The following is a 20,875-nucleotide window of genomic DNA, read 5'->3' on the forward strand; positions in this document are numbered from 1 at the left end:
GAGTTAAAGTAAATTTTACATGAAAAAAATTACAAATTTGTACATTATTCAGGGCTAAAAGTGGGGTGAGTATCACTGAAGAAGAACAATCACTGTTTTTACACTTATAAATTACATATATATATAACTATATAGTATATTTGGAGACATTTGTCCCCCTGGAATTTTTTCCCACTTTAAGCTCTGAACGTAATATTATAATGTGTTAAAATTTGTTTCATTACAATAGGTGTTACATTGACCAAATGTGATGAGCAAAAGTCTAACAAATATCAATATTAATATATTTCTGAGAATTTATAACAATTTTGTTTTTGAATATAGTAAGTGTATTATCTGGTGTAAAATATATATACCTCATATCAATAAGCATAGAGACCTATGTGTAAGGTACTTAGGTACTCAGGTAAAATAATGTACCTATATTATACGTGAGTAGCCGTTTAGTCGTATTTAAGACATTGCGGTCATCGAGAGAATAAAATAATATAAGATATTATGTATTAATATATATTGTAAAAATAATCGTCATCGTATTCTAAATGTAAAAACTGTTCTTATTCTATCTAGGTTATAATATAATATAATATGCCATTGTCTTGCGACTTGCGTTACGAAAATTAAAACACGACGAAACCGTTAAGATATATACAATACCTACGTATTGGTAACCGCATTATATTATTATAGAGACGCCGTTATTATGAATATGCATATATCGTTAAATCCAATTCGTTTTCTACAATAATAAAAATTCAACAGATCAAGTGCAATGCTGTCGTACTACCTGTTATTAAATACCAAATAATATTGTATACTATCATTAATATTATTCCATGTACAAATTACAAAGGATTTCCAATTAATGATGCAGTTGGACCGTGAGGGTGCCCAGTTTTTTCGAATCTCGGAACTCGGTGGTTGTTTGGGAGGGGTGAAATCCCTCAAGACTACCCTTAAATTTGTTACGTGAGTGGGTGGGACAGAGCTTACTATCTCGATGGCTCACAATAACTCGTGTGGGATGATTATTTCCGTAGTCAAGCCCAGAGTACAAATTGTATTGACGAATCGAGGCCAATCTTCTATTGTACGTGAAAATATAAGAACAACGATTCGATTTTCTATATCTTATCTGGCGTGATATGACATATTATATTTATATATTTTTCAAATTAACCTAGTCATTCGAATAAATATGTTATAAAAATACCCATAAGCATACGAAACAAAGAAATATTAGAAAAGGCACATTTATTTTATATATGTACAAATTGAACCCTATGAAATTACAGTTATAAATTCAAGTATGTTTAAAGTTTCAAACAAGATTTTGAAAGTAAATTAACAACAAATTATAAAAATAATTAATTGACAGTCATAATTTTTTGAAACAAGAGGGATTTTGATTTTCAGGATCAACTATAGTAGGATTTCTAAGAAGTATTAATTTGGACCTAGACTAATAAAATATAATAGGGTCAAAAAACTATCCAAATGTGTAGATTCCCTCTAATTGGTCTTTAATATAATAAATTCACAATTATTTGAAATAATTAAATTCGAATATAGATACACGACGAATATTTCCAATAATAATTACATTTTTTATATTGTATTTACTTTCTAAAGTGACAATAAAAAATATGTATTATTAGTATCCCTTGGAGAACTTAGATCCTAACTTAATTGAACACCGTTTATATTTTCTAGACGATTATAATATCTTTAAAATTAATATAATTATTATATAATTTATAATATACTGAAATATAGTTTAAAGCAATATGTACATTTACAATTTCGCATTCTGTATATTAATTTATATCACTTTTATTATTTATCTAATCTATTTTAATATTAAATACAATTTTCGAAAAAAAAAATAATAATAATATTTGTAGCTCATTTTAGATTCCGAGCAGAGCGGTAGGTATATTGGTTTTACAATGATATTTTTTTTTTTTGGACGTCATCTCATTTAGAAGCAGGAAAAACTTAAATGTTGAGGGTGGTTTCTGGTAGCAAATTGGATTTAGTTGGAACTTAGGATTTAAAGGGGTAAAAGTAGGAAACTTCCAGTACTTTTCATTTTTCAAAATAATTGGATAAAATTAAAAAACAAATTTGGAAAAATGTACGCAACAACGGTAATCACAAAATTGATTACCTTTTTTTTTATACAACTCAAAAATGACTGACCGCAAAGTATACTTGAAATTGTCACTAAATATTAAGATTGCCATTTTAATGACATGATATAATTTTAGCTCTTTTAAGCTATTTCATATTTTTAAATTGTCAACTTTTATAGTTTTTTTCTCATTTATATATCACAATTCTTTTTTGTGTACCTATCTGTTACTTAACTCAAAAACATTTCATAATTCATCGTTTAGGTACATTTTCATAAATAATGAAACTGACGATAACTAAATAAGAATAACAAACATATACACCAAAATACTTAAATTTCGTTATGATTCTATGAAAATTAGCTAGTATTTCAAATTGTTATGGCGGTCTGTTATATTATATACATGTGATACAGTTTAACAAGTTACTATACAATATATTAAGTAATTTATTTACAGTTTGTAATTATTTACACAATACCTACGTAATACAAATAATAGTTATAGTGTAATAACATGATATGAGAAGGAATAAGAGGCTGAACCACACCTTATTATTTATTCTATAATTTTTGAATGACTGACCCGCTGTATTTAAGTGAATGTACCACAGTACATAGCTTTAACACCTCCTTCTAACCTAACATGATGTGTTATCTGGTGTATTGATAAGAAATATATTTTTAGTACAATTAGGTTTGTATGGTTTTTACGATTTTTCATGTAATTTTGTATATCGATTAATTGCTAGCTCTCTCACAGTTGGTAACTGAAGGTCTTTATGTATAAGGATAGGTTTGTAATATATATACCTGCAAGGAGTATTTGTGATAAGCCTCAACTGCTTGGAATGCTCCTATATAGTGGCACGTTGACTGGTGTTAAGACGTTATAAGTTATAATTATTAGCGTGAGACGTGACTCACATATTTACATTCCTGTTGGATATTATTATGTGCCTATAGTGGGCAGTGGCTATAAGTAAGGTACATTATAATTGTTGATTTTGTGAATATATAAGGTACCTAATAAAATCGCATAGCTAGTTAATTTCATTCCGAGACAACTGAAACGTAATAATTAAAACGGGATTTGCTATAAACATCTTTCACGACATTTACATATACGCATAATATTATATATATTACTATACGGGAGGAGGATGCATCAACTGCGAGGTGTGCTATACGCTCTTGTATCTATACTTCTCGACCTTTTGCGGACGGTTAAGTCGCCGTTATCCCGCCATTAAAAAGTATTATTTCAAAGTAAATTCGTGGAACACCCAAGATTCGAAGTTTACAGAACCCCGTCGTTCCGGTAGCAAAAAATTGTCAAATGCCAACGAACTATATCTACTTTGTACCTATATGTAAATTGTTTACAACAGACAATTTTTTTTCAGTTTATTGGAGTAGTGCCAAAACATTAGCTTACATTCCATTTTATTCCAATTGGTACATTGGTGAAACAATATATTTTACTGATTTTCCATCACATAACCATGCACACACAACACATAGTAGTATAATAGGTAGTAGGTATCTATTATAATAAATTAATATATTATAATATTTCCTTGTTTGTTTAGTACAAAATGATAATAGCAGCTGTGTCGCTATGATAAACGAAAACCGACATATAAATAATATGGAATAATAAGTGAATAACGGAATAATATTTTAAACGAGCATTTACTCTAAATGTCACATCCCGTTCTTACCCATACAGCATAAAAATATTTCCCAACTATGGTAAAAATATTTTCAGGAAAATAATATAGTTGTCAAAATATTTAAAAAAGTTGCGTAAATAATTAGGAAATATTTTAGTTATATTCTTTAGCCCAAAAAACATTTACAAAATATTTTAATCATACCTATATTTTCAAAAAACATTTTTACGGAAACTTTATAAAAATATTAAGTCAACATTTTTATGCAATCATATAGTACAATATTTTTTTATCATAAGAAGAAAATATTTATAAAATATTGTTAGTCAAATATTCATTATTCAACCACTTTAAGACATTCACAAAATATTATCATTTCCCAAATTCTGTGTGGGTAAAAGAGTCAATATTATCTGCTGTTTTAGTTCATACAAAATAAGAAAAAATACACGACAGTCTAATTAAACAACATGTAAACATTTAAAAACCAATTTCTCGAAATTCGACCATGGTGTAACTCGATTTGTCGTGATTGATTATTATTTATTAGTTTATTTCCCATAAACATGGAAATAGAATCTCAAACAAAATATTGTTTACGAAAATGCATGCGTACGTGTTTGTGCACTCCAAAATATGTTGAACAGTATTGACTATAATATTTAAAATATAAATGCTCGACGTGGCAGTTAATTTCCTGCATGTTAACTATTGCACTATATATACATAATATTATATCCAGGATAAGGTCAAGAATACCAGTATTTTGTTTTTGTTTTTATGTTAATAGCGGAAGTCTTACCTGTTACTAATATATTATGCATATATTGCAACATATTATATGGACACAAAATATCTTTCAAATGGTAGAAGTGTTTAAACGTAAAAAACTGATAAAACGTTTATCATAACTATATAATATGTTATTAAATATGAGTTGTTGTTAATAATACATCTAAAAGATGCAATTTCATGTTTTTTAACCTGAATTAGAAAAAAATTATAAATAGAAAATACATGAAAAGTTTGTTTATTGGAACACTGTTATTTATTTTCTTATAACTTAAAAGCACTAATAATAGTTATTATTCTTAATAAGTACCAAAAAAATAAAAAATTAGATGCATTATATATTTTGTTTTAGATTCTGAGCGAAGCGATGAATGTATTGATTTTACAATAATGTGTGTTTTTTTATTTTTTTTTTATTTTTGTGTCTGTCATCACCTTTTTGGACAGGAAAAGTGCTTTGATTTTCTTCAACAGTAACTTTTCTGATAGGAAAGTGAATCTAGTTGGTACTTTGGGGCGTCAAAAGTAAAAATTTCCCAGTAATTTTCAAAAGCGACATGAAAAACAAAAAAAAAATTAAGAAAAAACGGGAATTTTTACGTAAAATCTGTTTTCAAAAAAATCGATTTTGGTTTTTGGTGTAACTCTATAACAAATGACCGTAGGGACATGAAATTTTGACTGAATGTTTATAATTGCATTTCCTATACACCATAACATTTTCCAAATATTTTGACTTATTTTGAGCTGTTTACGGACATTGTCAATTTTCATTTTTTTTAGTTTTTTTTTCTATAAATATCATTAAAATTTTATTTGTGGAGTAAAAGAGCTTGAAAATTTAATAGAAGGCTCCTAGGTGTTTCAAAGGCAGATGAAATAAATTAAAAATCCTTAGTCACAGTTTTTATTTATAAGCATTTAAAGTTCAAATTTTGACAAAATACGGAAAAATCACGAAAATTAGCAAATTATTCTGAGTTGAGAATTCATAAAAATTTTTCTTTTTAAATTTAAGATTTGAAAATGTAATATAAGATTACTCATAACTCATAAGATTGTCTACCTTCATCAAAAAAAAATGTCTACAAGAAACTTATAATTCAATTTTTATGAGCGTCTGAAATTTATATTTTTACAACATTTGATATTCACTCGATTTCTCATGTAACAATTTTCTTATTTTATTGTAATTAAAAAACGAATGACTGTAGATACTTGAAAATTTCACTGAATGTTTATATTAGCATTTTCTATATACCATAAAATTTATAAAATATTTTGACTCTTTTTGAGCTGTTTACGGACATTGTCAGTTTTCAATTTTTTTAATTTTTTTTTTTCTATAAATTCTTCTTTTATTTGTTGGGTAAAAAAGCGTGAAAATTTAATATAAGGCTCCTGATATATCGTTCTAATAGCAGTTGAAAAATATTAAAAATACATAGGCACAATTTTTTTTTATAAGCATTTATAGTTCAAATTTTGACAACATTTATCAAATTTATAATTTATTAATTATTTTGTAGTTAAAAATTTATAAATTTTTAACTTTTATGGCTAAGGATTGAAAATTTAAAACAAGGCTCCACGTAAATAGGTTATATATAAATTACTTTATTCACAATAATATCATCAAATATACTTGGTAATATCATAGGCTGACTGACCGTTTTCGCTCAGAATCGTTTTTCTTATACAATGATATTATATCATTGAATTCAAATTTAACACCATCCATTACAGTGACCCACTTGTAACCTACTGTACAGCAGAGTGACATCCACTTATTCACCTTTTTTTTTTTTTAATATTGATTTTAGTCACGTGTTTCTTCTCGTATCACATCGGCGGTTGTTGGATCACGTAATTTTGCCTCGATTCCGTTTCATCTCGTGCTACTTTGGCGCGGACGTGGGAATGAAAATTACACTCGAATATGTCCAATACGGCAATACAATATATAATAATATAATACCTATATTGCAGGAAAACAATATTACAACCGCAGTACATAAAAAATAAAAATATATTAATACCTACCGCGAGTGCGCGAGACGTATATTATTTACTCGTCACGGAAGGCAACATGGGTACGATCGCAATCGCATCTTTTCACTGGCGAGCCGGAAACCTATATACCCAATAATAATAATAATATCATGTATTTCTCCGTTTGTCGTGTACGTACACAAGTTTTTTTTATGAAATAATATGAAACTATATGAACGGTATTCCTAAACCGACATTCTTTGAACCTCCTTATTCAGATCGTACGACATCGAAGATATTATTGTTACGCAATATATATAGACGCGGATAAATGCCAATAAATATTTTTGTCTATAACGACGATCCGCTCGTCGTGACCTCGGTTCGGCGAATTATCCAGTCGCATCGAACAGATGTTTGTTGACAATATTATAATCGTTCGCGCGGACCGAACCACTGCGATCGCGCCGAGCTATACGATAATAATATTATTATAACATTATTATTTAGAAAAAAAAAAAACAAAACAAAAAATTGCATCTCATAATGATATTCCGGACCTCGACTTCTGATGAACCACTACGCGCCCGCGGTCTTTCCGATCCACGGAGAAGTGCGACGCCGCCGTCGAGCAGGTCATATAATTATATAATATTATTATATTTGTATTTGTAACCTTCGCGCGATGATGTTTATTTATTTTTTTTTCCATGACGTACCTTCTTACTACCTACGCATGACGTGTACGAAGAGTCATATACCTATAGGCTATAATTATTATTACACGCGATTTTTGTGGTTTAAAAATCGAACAAAATAACGTCCATGGCCGATGCGGAGACAATACAATGCGCGGCAAGTTTACAATATTTTATCAATACTCGCGCGTATTATATTACATTAGAATATTTGATTATTTCGCATGTGTAACGTCCGACTGTCGAAATGTTATTATGTTTACTACTATGTTCTTTTATCATATTGTAATAGTCCAGGGGAGTGTACAGAGTTTTATTTCATGGTGGTGGGGGGGGGGAGGACTGGTAAAAATATTGAATAATATATATTATTATGTGGTAATGTGGTATACGTCATATTCTGATAGGTACTCATAACGAATATTGAAAACAATTTAAGGGGATTATGATACCGTGATTTTCTGTTTTTGTCTAACACACGCGCGACATAGTATTTTAGACGTGTTTTTTTCCAAACATTCCAATTGATCTATTGAAGCGATAAGAATTCTGAAAACAGATTTGAATTCGTCGTCAAGTCTACTTGAAATCAACCTTGCCACATTTTTGATATTATCCCCCAAATTCCAGAAAACGTCATATTAAAAAAGAGTATTTAAACATTTTTGGAGAAGCTAAAATTCAAAATTCAAAACTGTGGGAAAGTCGATTTCAAGTAGACTTGACGACGAATTCAAATCTGTTTTCAGAATTCTCATCACTTCATTAGATCAATTGATATGTTTGGCAAAGGATCCGTCAAAAATCCTATGTGGCGCGTGTGTTAGACAAAAACAGAAAATCACGGTATGGAATCCCCTTAAGAAAATAAATCAGTATGTAAGTATATTATTATATACATTATACACTGGGTGATTCAGAAAAATTAGAAATCGATTTTTGAATTTTTTGAATTTTATAAGTTTTGATTTTTGTTTAATTTCCAGATGATAATAATGAAAAATTAATTACACCACATTTATTTACTCAAAATTATAACATAAAATCACGTGTGACATTAGTCTTGTAATTTTTGGCACCATCAATAATATTATCTATAATGGTACTCGCCAGACCGGCTTAAATCTGAATATAAAGAAATTAAAGCATACCTACCTTAGAAATGCCTGCAGTCCCCACAGCCACCCTATATTATACAGTGTGGTTATGTGGTCAAACGCTTTAATATTATACTAGCTATACCATCACTGAACGTGATTTATGATATTGTGTTTTGCCATTACGTTTTGCTGATTGTATGATTTTATCAAAACTATAGAATAACTATGAATACTATTTGTAGCTCGAGGGCCAATTATTTACACACACTCATAAAAATATTGCGGGCCAGTGGTGTGCTCAGAATTTTTTTAATGGTTGGAGATATTTTACAATATTTTATTACAAAGTTTACCGCATGGTCGATGCCCTCTTACCACCTCCATACAATAATAACAATAGCATATCCATTAAATCTCAATAAATATTATTTTTATTATGACTTGTATTTAAAAAAAAATGTAATATATAAAAGTACATGGGTACATCTTTATTCCAGTGTTTCCTAATAGCGGACAAAGTAATGAAAACCTGCACGCGAATTGCAACACAAATATTTCCCTTCATCACTTTTTCAAGACTTAGAAAAAAATACCAATCAGAGTATAATACCTAGTACTTACCTATACTTTATTTTGTACTGAGTCGTTAGATTTAGTTAACAATATGCTGTATTGCGTAAAAGTAGTCATAATCTTCTGAGTTTACTAAAATCACCTAAGTAAATAAAAAAAAATTTGTAAATTCACAAAAATAATAATTTAAGTTTTGTCATCTTTGTTTTTAAGAAACATGCTGAATTAATTTATATACATATATTGTTATTTCACCACTAAAAAAATGTCGATATCGAACACACGATAAAAAAAAACGTTCCTATACCTATATTCTCGTTAGTTACCAATACTTACTTATACGTTACATATACTTCACGTCCGCAATTAAGATGTCTAAATCAAAACCCGTGTCCGCCATACTGTTGCGTATTTCAAAAATAATGACCTTTCGGAATTTCGTCCGCAACCAGTATAGGCAGCCAATTTTTCTTGATTTTCAAGACTTGACATCAAGAACCTCTTCGGGATCAATAACCACTTCTCCGTGGATGATGGCCAACAATATTACTCGCACAGTTCTTTAATTGCATTGAATTCATCAAAACTAAAAAGTCATAATACTATTAGTAAATATGTTCACCTTATTTCAGTCATTGTGTTTCTAATAGATATAGGTTTCAATATTTTCATGTATTAAAATATTTTGTCAAAATACTGTATGCTGAATATCGTATAATATTATTTTAAATAATTTTTTGTTAAACAAATGTAATGATTACATAAACGTAGTGCGCATCTATATAGCTGTTTAAGGAAATTTACGATTTGATTTCACTTTTCCTGCCATATTCTTAGTTCAGCAATTATAGCGGTTTGAAAATCAGCTGAGTCGAGACAAACAGTTGATAATTAAGACTCAATAAAAAAATTATGAAAAAAGATATGCATTTTATGATATCAGTTTGTCACATACGCTGTAGGCGCATGTAATAAAAACTCAAACTAAACAATATCAAAAGTACCAGTTATTTAGGATTATAATAAAAGTTCCTCGTGAGTACGCCCGTGTTTCGTTAAACGGAAAGAAAATTATTATTAATTTTTTTATAAACATAATATACAATTTACAAGTTAACGGTAGGTAATATAATATAATTATGATGATTAGGCAATTAAATATGATGAATGGCATTGTTTTTCAGAAGCCAGTTTGTCTTTTTAAATCGAACAGTGCAGGTGGACAATCCGATGCACGATTCTAATGATCGGAGTTTTTTATATAAATTGTACAAATTATATTTCTTTACATTATTAATTAATTAATTACTTAATTATTTATTATAATTCATGTATCCATGGGCCAAAAAAAGGCTTCGTGGGCCGTGGGATGGATCATATTGATGTAGGTACCGCGTACCTATAATATTATAAATTATAATACACTTATCTATTAGAAAGCCTATATAGAAAACACGAACAACTATTTGTTTATCTTTAAGCTCTTAAGATGTTATATTATAATTTTTATTTGTTTAAATGTTTATTAGTAGAACATTAGACCTAGGTCTTAAAGTCTAATGAAAAACATATTTTTTATATTTGTCGTTTCCCAAAATTATTGCCTGGTTCCCAATAACAGAATCGCCCTGAAATAGTAATATTATTAGGAGTGTTTGGATATTATTTTGGCGTCATTTGGACCACGGCGTGTCGCGTGTGAACTGCGAAGTGTATATTTGCGTATTTGCAATTTTCTGTAGTATATTGATTGGCATTTTGATCATCTGGTCGGTTCGAATTTGCAGTGTTCTTCAAAAATTGAACGACCTGCCATAATTCCTGCTTAAAAAGCCTATTTGCTTCAACCAAAATAAACATAAATACATGATCAAATATTTGTTTGGTGACCGTCCGACATAGTTAGCAATTGTGACCTAGTATATATTTTAGGCGCGACTTATAACGTATACACGATTTGTTATTTTGCATATCTATATTTTGGTTAACCGTTATGGGTTTTTATGTAATTTACTAGAAAATGAAAAACACAGGTATAGTGGACAACAAACGCTGACGCTTGACAGGATGAAGATTATTAGGTTAAGGTATTAAGAAAACGAATTATTGCATTGTTATGAGTGCAGTACCTACGAATATTTATAGCATGTAGAAACCAACTCAACAGATCGGAACGACAATTAATAGGTATACGAATAGGTAATCTGCAAATAATGAAGGACGAGTAAAAGTGCATCCTTTGGAACAAAATAACGCATTTGGTTTTAATAAATAAAATATTTAATTACTAGGTACTTTTGAAATTGTTAATGAAAGAAAATTGTAAAAAAAAATAACACAATTGTATATTTTATAATGAGTACCTCCTGCTACGCCCTACGTTTGGTTATTCAACGATTTGAATTATTATTATATTATTGTAACTATTTTTAAAAAAATATTTAATACGGTATTGAAAGCTGTTCAATAGGAAAATTAAGTATTACAGTCAATAGGAAAATTACTTTTTCTGAATTATAATAAGTATACGAGTTGGCTAACAATAAATACAAAAGTATTGAACGGTTCACTGTATAGTTGTAATTTACTTTTCGTTAACCTGGATTTTTAGGTATAATGCGTTATTATATAATTGTTGTGTGCTTACTAATTAGTAATTGTCCACAGTCAACAACACTACGAGTTAAATATTACACCTACCGATATTACTAAGTACAAGCAATAGGTATAGAGTTGAACATGAGCACTTACATTGAAAAGTGAAAATATTGCTTATTGTTATTTATACGATCTGCAGAGGTGATGCAAACTTTCTTGAGCCCATTTTATATTATTTCTCTTCGATCTGTACATTGTGTCGTATTTATGCCAACTGCCATTGGTTCCTGCAGGTAGATAAAATAAATCGTATTATTATATCATATTCCGATTCTAATGCATAGAATAAATCTCCATTTGTATTTTTTTTTTTTGTTAAGATATACCTAAGCTACCTTTAACTCGATGGTAATGAACTGCACGATGGTTATGATTCTTTCACCGTTACCTAGGTGCTAAACCATATCATATCCCACACTTAATTAGAAAATAATTTAAGTATTTATAATCAAAACAATTATAACGTAACTATATTCAAATGAAATGTGTATGTACGAAAAAAAAGTAAAAGTATATTAAAAGTGTTGGATATAATAATTGGTTGCCGAATTAAACGTTTACCTATACCTAGTTATACCTATACTGTATTACTGTTTACTATATTATGAGTATGAGAGTGCAAAATATTGTATAATGTAGATTTATTGTTTAATTGCGATGCCGATCAAAAATCTTCACCGGTGAAACGATGATGATCCGTCTCCGAAGAAAACTCTCCACTGGCCTGCACACCATGTTGAAATTCAGTACCTATACCTAAAATTTTAATGTCTATGATGAAATATGGATGTGTTATTAATTATACTTATCGTATTTCTAAGTACTCACTACCTATATCGTTTAATTATATAGGTAGGTAGATACGTATTATAATACCTACTAGTATTTCAATGGCATAGGTATTGAAAACCTAAAAAATATTTTCATATTGCACAGTAAATTGCAGCCGTCTTCAATATCATAGGCGTTTGAAAATAATAAATTCTGAAGAGCACTATAATAATAAATAACTAAGTAACTATTCTAATAACTTTTGTGTAACACAAATTCTCGAAGGTTCAAAATCGTTTTCTCCGTTTTTTATCTTTCCAAGTTTTAAGTTGAAAGTCCACGGCAATCTGATTATGATGGTGTATTATTGAATTTCAATTTAGAATCATTAAATAAAAGGAGAAGTTACTTTCATTCCGTATTTTTACATATTAAATAACTCTATATATTATGGCCCTTGTTTGTTGGACCGATAACTACATTTTTACTTAATATGTAAACTTAAATATCATAAACTTAATATGAGTATACCTACTCTAAATCAAGACATATTTTTAATTAATAATCTTTCTAAGACTTATTTACTATCATTATCTGCAAATATACTGATGGCAATATGAAATACTAATATACTGTATGGAAGTTAATTTTAGTTGATTCTTTGATAATTAATTACGCCATTAGCCATTACGGTTATACAGTTATTGAATTATATATAATTATACACGTCAAGTTTATTTTGTTATATTTATGGAAAATTAATTTTAATATAATTTGTACTAGCCATAGGTTTTATTGTCATTTTTATATATTACACGTTGTGTACATTTTATAGAGATTGTTTTATGAATGGACTTTTTCCGTCAATAAAGAAAGAATAATAATTAAATAATAATATCCATATTGTATACCTACCTATTATACTTTCCACAAAATTATGAATGGAATCTTTTATATTTTCCAGGTATGGTTTGGTCACTCTAACGTCGTCTCATGAGTACGGAAAGCACAACAACCCGAAGCCATGATCAATTCTGTAATTATTGTGCGTGCCAAGAAATCTAGTTCCAATAGAGAAATCCATCATCATCATGTGGAAATAACGAATAAGCGGTAGCAAATACTGTTTTAGGTATATAAACTATTATTATTATTATTGTGTATTTGCGTATAAACAACTAGAGACTATAGAGTATATAATATAGACTATTATATAGTATACCAGATACCTAGTGTATTAAATGTACAAAGTAATTATTAGTTATTACACATTTACATAAACAATTAATTATACTCCCAGGCCCTTATGGCTTATGCATTTATAAAATACTTCAATATTAATTTTATTAAGTAGAATTGTACCTATATATACAATTATATTATTTATGAAGTGTAGTAGTATAGTAAAGTTGTCAATAATGGTGTTTGAAATTCAACCTACAATATTAGATTAATTTTAAATATATTGCTTAGTATATTTTTATAAAGTTTCTATCACAAGATATGACTGAAATACCTAATCTTATAAAATAATAATTATAATTAGGGCAGAGAACTTGTAGCCACAAAAAGTCGCCAAATATGCATTCATAAAAATATACCTAAAATATGAATTTAAAAAAACACAATTTAATGCTGACAATGTCGACATCACATAGTAAACGATTTTCTATATATTAATGACATTTTATTAATATACGACAAATTAATCTTATCGTCTTATCGACGATCTTCGAGCTTTTATTGAAAAAACGTGCGTCCGCGGACAGTTAAGAACCATATTATACGACGAAAACTATAAATTAATTTATGTTTTGCTTGTATTGTTTAAAATAAAAACGCGTTAGTGGACAAAAAATTGACAAAATTATTAATTATGTTAAAATACGTCTCCTAAAGTATAAATAATAATTTAAGAAATTAAGGCCTTACAACAAAAATAACTCAAAATAATAAATATGCATTTAGGTATATGCAAAATAAAATTTCAAAACTATCTTTGTGAAATCATGCTATGTATTCGTTTCGTAGTCTGCTAATTTTTATGACTGTGTAAAACAAATATGCAAATGCTACAAGTCCTCTGCCCTAATTATAAACTATTCTCGGAGGATGACCAAATCGAAAGTGACCATAATATAGTGGACATTTTCAAACAATAAAAATGTGCTTGAGACACGAAAATAAACCTTCTTGGTTTTATTATTATCTTGATAAGTTAATTTAATAGGTAAATATTTTAGTACATCTTGACCTTATAAGAAACAATGTATAATTAACTTATGTATGTTACGGTCAAATACGTTATTCGAACAAAAACGTCATTGACTAAGAATGGCCAATTATCTACCAAGCAATATGAGAAAATGTTGTTAAAAATCAAAATTCTAACTGCAAATTAAATTTTTGACCCGTCAAAAATGCCACTGCCTAGAATCCTAGGATGATGGCCTATGATGATAAATGAAATATTATTATATCTTATTATTTATTTTCACACGCAGAGCTGTAATCATTTAACTCAAATAATTACATTATATTAATTAAATACAAATTTGATACAGTATACTGTTTATATATATCATTAAACTAAAAAACCAATAGACACCTACTGTAGTACTTATATCCGTTTATACTTTTTTTACAATAGATTGGTGCAGTGCATTTTTCCCAGTTTACCATAATTATTATTAATTAACGAATGAATAGAACGCTTTTCATTTAAATAAATTCAATAAAGAAAATGGTAAATTTAATAAAGTTAGGTTAAATTAATTGTATTATGTAACATAGAAATATATTATATAATATATATAGTACATCTTCCGTTGGTGAGACGAATTATATATATAATATATATCGAATATTGCTATGCAGTGCGCTTCAACAACTAACAAGTTCCATACCACAAAAGGCATTACAGATTACGATTACTACTTATACTTTATAATATTGAGTGAAGACATTATATACCTATAGGTATATGCAACAGTTGAAATAAACGCAATTTCAAATATTACTTTTTAAAATAATGACTTATGATAAAACCCAACAATACAATATTATATTATATTCCGATTCCTCATAATTTACGATTTACATGATATAAAACTAAAAAATAAATATAATATATAACATACAAAATATTACTATTACATTTTTATTCGATCAGATCAAGTTATCGGTCTATGACCAGTAGCGTAGACATGATTTCTGAAAGGGGAGAGGATTAAAAAAAAAACGACATAGCTAAATGGGAGAGGAAAATTGGAAAATCCTCCACCCTCTCAAAACTTTTTACTAAGTTAATAAAAAGCTAATGGGGGGATCTGACACCCACCTCCCCTCCTTATTTACGCCACTGTCTATGACGTTGTATTATAATGGCTGGATAATTTGATGTTTCATAATTTTCCTACGTTTAGAGTAAATATAAAATTTCTCATTAATTAACGTTATTTTCCACATTGACCTACCTACCTAACATATTTTATTAAATTATTTATAAACAAACTCCGTAACGGTATGTTATGCTTTAAAGTTTAAGGGGATCCATTAAAGTGGTCTAGTGGTCTACACTCGTTATTTTGAAAAGTTTTAACTTTTTTGAAAATATTTTTTATACATAATTTGATATCGTTGCAAAATAACATCTTTGAAAATGAATTATATTTATGGCATCTCGTTATCATTTAATATTTTTATTTGTTTGAACGACCACATACATATTTTATTTCGTATCCTTATGCAGAATATTTTTTGGAATATTTTGATACATAAAATTCGAATTTTGTAGTTAATTACTTATCACTTATAACTTATAAGTATTTAAATTTTAGACGAGCGGTGTAGAGTGGCAAAGGGTTACCCCGCAAAATGTTGGTCTACCAGTCCGTTCATCTAAACTTTAAATACTTATAAGTTACGACTAACTAACTACTCGTTCGTAATTCGATTTTAATGTATCGAAATTCTTGAAAAAATATTCTACTCTCGGATATGAAATTAAAATTATTTGTTGCCATTCAGTAAATTATTACAACGATAAAATTTTTTTTATTTGTTATTATGTATACACAATCTGTACCATAATAAGAGTATGAGCTACATAAAAAAAGAAAACATAAAAATTTGATTGAAGAAGCCACCTATTGACGATACTTTCGTCTTTTAATTTTTAATTTTTAATTATTTTTTGTTATTGTTAAGAATTGTTATCTTTCATCGTTTAAGCCATTTGCGTTTAAGAAGACGAGGAGGGTTTCCTGGAATGTCTAATGTAACTACGATAACAATTTAAAAAGAAAAATTAAAATTTTTTTCTGAAAACGTTGTTTTGCAATCATATAAAATTCTGAAAAAAATAATCTGTTTACTTACTGTAAAATTGGTACTCGTTAAGTATGCTACCTGCATCGTAAATTTATTTTGTTAATACTACTTATCTACAAATTTTAATATTATTATGATAGAAATATTTTTAATCAAAAATTACTTCATTAAAAATTTGAGCTAATTAAAACAATATTTGTCAGCTTTACGTCACGCCAAAAAAACGACGTAAACACAATATCAGTTATGAATGTATTGGCCACCTTGAGTGTCGCTGAAGTAGACTTGTTACTCCCTTTGTCTTAACTCCATATCATTGTTTTATCAACTTCTATAATAAATCTATATTTTGTATTATCCATTTTATTATTTTATTTAATTTACCATTGTATACGCCGCAACTAATTAACACGATAATCAAAAATCACGATATTATATTTATTTATACATTGTTCTAAGCTTCGAAACACGTAAGTAGTAGGCACTAAACTATCAAAATATAATAACTAGTCATGTAATAAGTTATTAATTTTGTGGATATTAAATATGCCTGTAGGTATAAACAAATAATTGTAGGTAACATACTTAACAAGTAGCGTTATATTTTCGTATTTTGGTCTGCGGGGTTAGGTGGAAATTATAAACATTTATTTGAAATTATTGACAATAGTGTATTGATGATGTTACAGGGATGGCTGCGTTTATCGGGATTGGCGTGTTGAGGCATATGTTATACCGTCTGATATTTTGGGCGGCTATATTGTTATGCCTCGCACAACTGTTGTTAACGTTATGGAGATCAGACCGGCCGATGGCAATGAAGTCGAGCAACATCAACACCAGGATGATCCTGCAGAATATGATAGATTTTCATATCGCACGGACCACAACACCGCCCTACGAGAGCCTGTTGACCGTCGAGCCATGGGTGGACAAGCTGTCTGTGCAATCGGAACAGCTGATCATGGACCAAGTACAAAAACGGCTGCCTAATCTGCCCGTTACGTATTGGAACCAGAATAAGAACAAAGCAATGTACTACAAAAACGAGAGTTGTGCCAAGTTCCCGAGTATATACGAATTGGAATTCAACAACGTGTACTGGCAGTCGCTGCAGACGTCCAACGGGTCGTTTCATCTCTACAGCGCTTACTACGACGTGCGTAAGCTGAGCAGGATCGGACCAGCGGTCCGGATACTTGGCATGATCAATCGGATCGAGCCGACGGTCAAGACTCACTGTCAGTTTTGGTTCGACGACCACAAGCAACCCGTCATCGTGAAAATTATGGAATACAAATACATATGGTACAAGAAGTGGGGCAACTACAAGCAGGGCATATTCCAGCCGTACCTGATCGCCTGCCAGATACCCAAGTCCCACCACCACGCCGTGCCCGCGTCCGTTTCGTTGGTGGAGAACGTGTGTGATAAGGCCACCAACAATCTGCGCGTGGTGTACAACCGTCCGGCTGTGAAGAAGGGTTTCGCGGTGTGCGTCAAAGGCCTGGACTTCCTGTACGAAGACCTTTCGGTGCGGTTGGTCGAGTGGATCGAGCTGCTGCACATCCTGGGCGCGGACAAGATATTCTTTTACCAGCTGCAAGTGCACCCGAACATCAGCAAGGTGCTCGACCACTACGAGTCGGTGGGCCGCGTGCACGTGACGCCGTTGACGTTGCCCGGCGGCCAGCCCAACGTGCCAGGATTCCAGCACCTGTACCTGACCAAAAAGGTGAACCACAAGCGGCAGAACGAACTGATACCGTACAACGATTGCCTGTACCGGAACCTCTACTCATACGACTACATAGCTCTGTTGGACATCGACGAAGTGATAATGCCGATTCGGACCAGGACGTGGAAGGAGCTCATGGAAACGGTGATGGTGAAAGCGCTGGCGGCCAGGAACGAGACTCGCGCTTCGTATAACGTCCGGAACGTTTATTTCCTGGACGATCTGATCCACACTCACGGTTGGTTCAAGACCATTCCCAAGTATATGCACATGTTACAGCACGTGTATAGGAGCAAGAACTACACGAAACCGAATCAGTACGTGAAATGCTTTCACAACCCCGAAAGAGCGTTGACGCTGCACAACCATTTTCCACTGGCGTGCCTGAGCCAGGGATGCACCTCGTACGCTATGGACACGGCGGATGCACATCTGCAACATTATCGGGCTGACTGCGTAAAAACACTGAAGAAAACTTGCACGGAGTTCAGACAGAACAGTGTGATCGACACGACCATCTGGAGGTACAAAAGAGATCTCATATCCAGGGTGTCGAACACGTTGTCGTCACTGGGTTTTTTCCCCGCCATATGACGAAAAACAGATAAAAAAAAACAAATCATTTAATATCGTTATATACCATATGTCCACGAAAGCAAGGTACACAGAAGTTGTTGCGCAAAATACAAGAGTTAAAAAATTGTTAGTCATATGGGAATTTATGATCCAATATATTGGATAAGCTATAGTTTCGTCTCACGTCCCGCTAACAAAATTCAAAAATATGCATACGGTACTGAGTAATATAAGTAACTGAGTCATACAGACATACAGTCTACCCCGCTTTTGTGAACACACGGTATATTATATAAATGATAATAATTAGACTATTTTCATATAACATAGATAGGTACTTGAAAAATCGTACCAACACGTGCGATGACGTTTCATGAAATTGTATATAGCTTATTACACGCGCGTCACACCAACAGATATCTTAAATTATTATTATTGAAATAGGACGTACCTCTATTTATACCTACATATTTCATAGTGAACAACAATTAGAACGTGAATGCTCATTCACCGACAACTGAATAAATCGACTTACGCGCTGCAAAGACTGGGCCCTATTAGCGAGTGCAGTCTCGTGAAATTCCGAATTTTATACGACTTACGAAACTATATTTTTAAATTGTTTGATGGGACAACTTTATACAATTATATTATTATCACGTTTTATTTTTCTATAATGATCCAATTTCGATTCGATCGGTTGTTTTCGAATATTAGAATTTATACGTTTCAAATGCCAAAAGAGAAACAAGCAGGATTTAAGGTTCCAAAACATTAATATTTATAAACAGGTACTTCTTAATTTTTTGAAGATTCATTTTCCTTCGAATCGTATAATATAGAGTTCACCATTTTTGAGATCCCATACTCTTCGTGTATCCTTATGGTATTTTTATGTTTATACCAACTATTAGTAGGTACTATTACGGTTTAGTATTTTTGTACAGGCTTAGTACGATTATACACAAGACATTTTATTGATATTTACCAAATATTTTATTATTGATTTGCCAGATGTATTATTTTTACTTTAAAATAGTACTCAATTATATTAATATTTCTGTAATTATTTACTATTATATACATTATTTGTTTATTATATTATGTGTGTAGTATTGTATTTGTATTAAATTATAATTTAAACATATATATTATGTATTGTATAATCATGTTTATTAATCGTATATATATGTATAATGTATATCATATTTATAATATATTAACTATCGTACCTTGTACCTACATTTTGTTAAAGTATTATTAGTTTTACAAATGTTACGAGATAAAGAAATCCAACGAAAGACGACCGATGTATTCATCATAGGAGTTCACACAAACTTTATACTTTAAGTGTCTAAGTACGCATTACATCAATTTTATTCAATGTAAATAAACGAATATAAAATTAAGGAGTCCATTAATAAAATATGTAAGTTAAACTATAATATTAATCTTAGCCCAAAGAAAATAAACATTATAGACTTATAGATAATAATATAATCAATTTACACCAAATGTATTAGCTTTTGAACAAATTGCCAAAAATATATTTATACTTCTGCAAGATTTCTCTGCGTACTTATAGCATGACTTACTTAAGACAAGAGTTTTTCTTAAATATTTTATCTTTTTGATTTTTGCATACTTATTTAATTTAGAACTATATATTTAATATTTATTTGTATCCATACATACTAGTTTGAACACTTGAAGTTTAAATTTTTAAAAAAAGTTTTAACATTAGATTTGTAGAACTGTTCGTTGAAATGTGCAACGAATGATTCGCAATTATTTGTTGTTCTGCATAAACCATCACTGAAATTTCACTGTGGGTT

At 30.1% G+C, this 20,875-nt stretch overlaps 1 protein-coding gene across 1 annotated transcript in view; it reads left to right on the plus strand.

Moving 5' to 3' along the window:
• LOC132935432 (uncharacterized) overlaps positions 1-20,278 on the plus strand; it is a 33,245-nt gene extending 12,967 nt beyond the window's left edge. Inside the window, exons 2-3 of the mRNA XM_061001978.1 lie at positions 13,359-13,526; positions 17,416-20,278. Of these exons, the coding sequence (XP_060857961.1) occupies positions 17,418-19,058 (1,641 nt within the window). The 5' untranslated portion in view covers positions 13,359-13,526; positions 17,416-17,417 and the 3' untranslated portion in view covers positions 19,059-20,278. The remainder of the gene's footprint in view (positions 1-13,358; positions 13,527-17,415) is intronic.
• Positions 20,279-20,875: the final 597 nt, after the last annotated feature.

Source organism: Metopolophium dirhodum, chromosome 1 (genome assembly GCF_019925205.1).
Source record: "Metopolophium dirhodum isolate CAU chromosome 1, ASM1992520v1, whole genome shotgun sequence".
In the NCBI taxonomy this organism is placed as follows: domain Eukaryota; kingdom Metazoa; phylum Arthropoda; class Insecta; order Hemiptera; family Aphididae; genus Metopolophium; species Metopolophium dirhodum.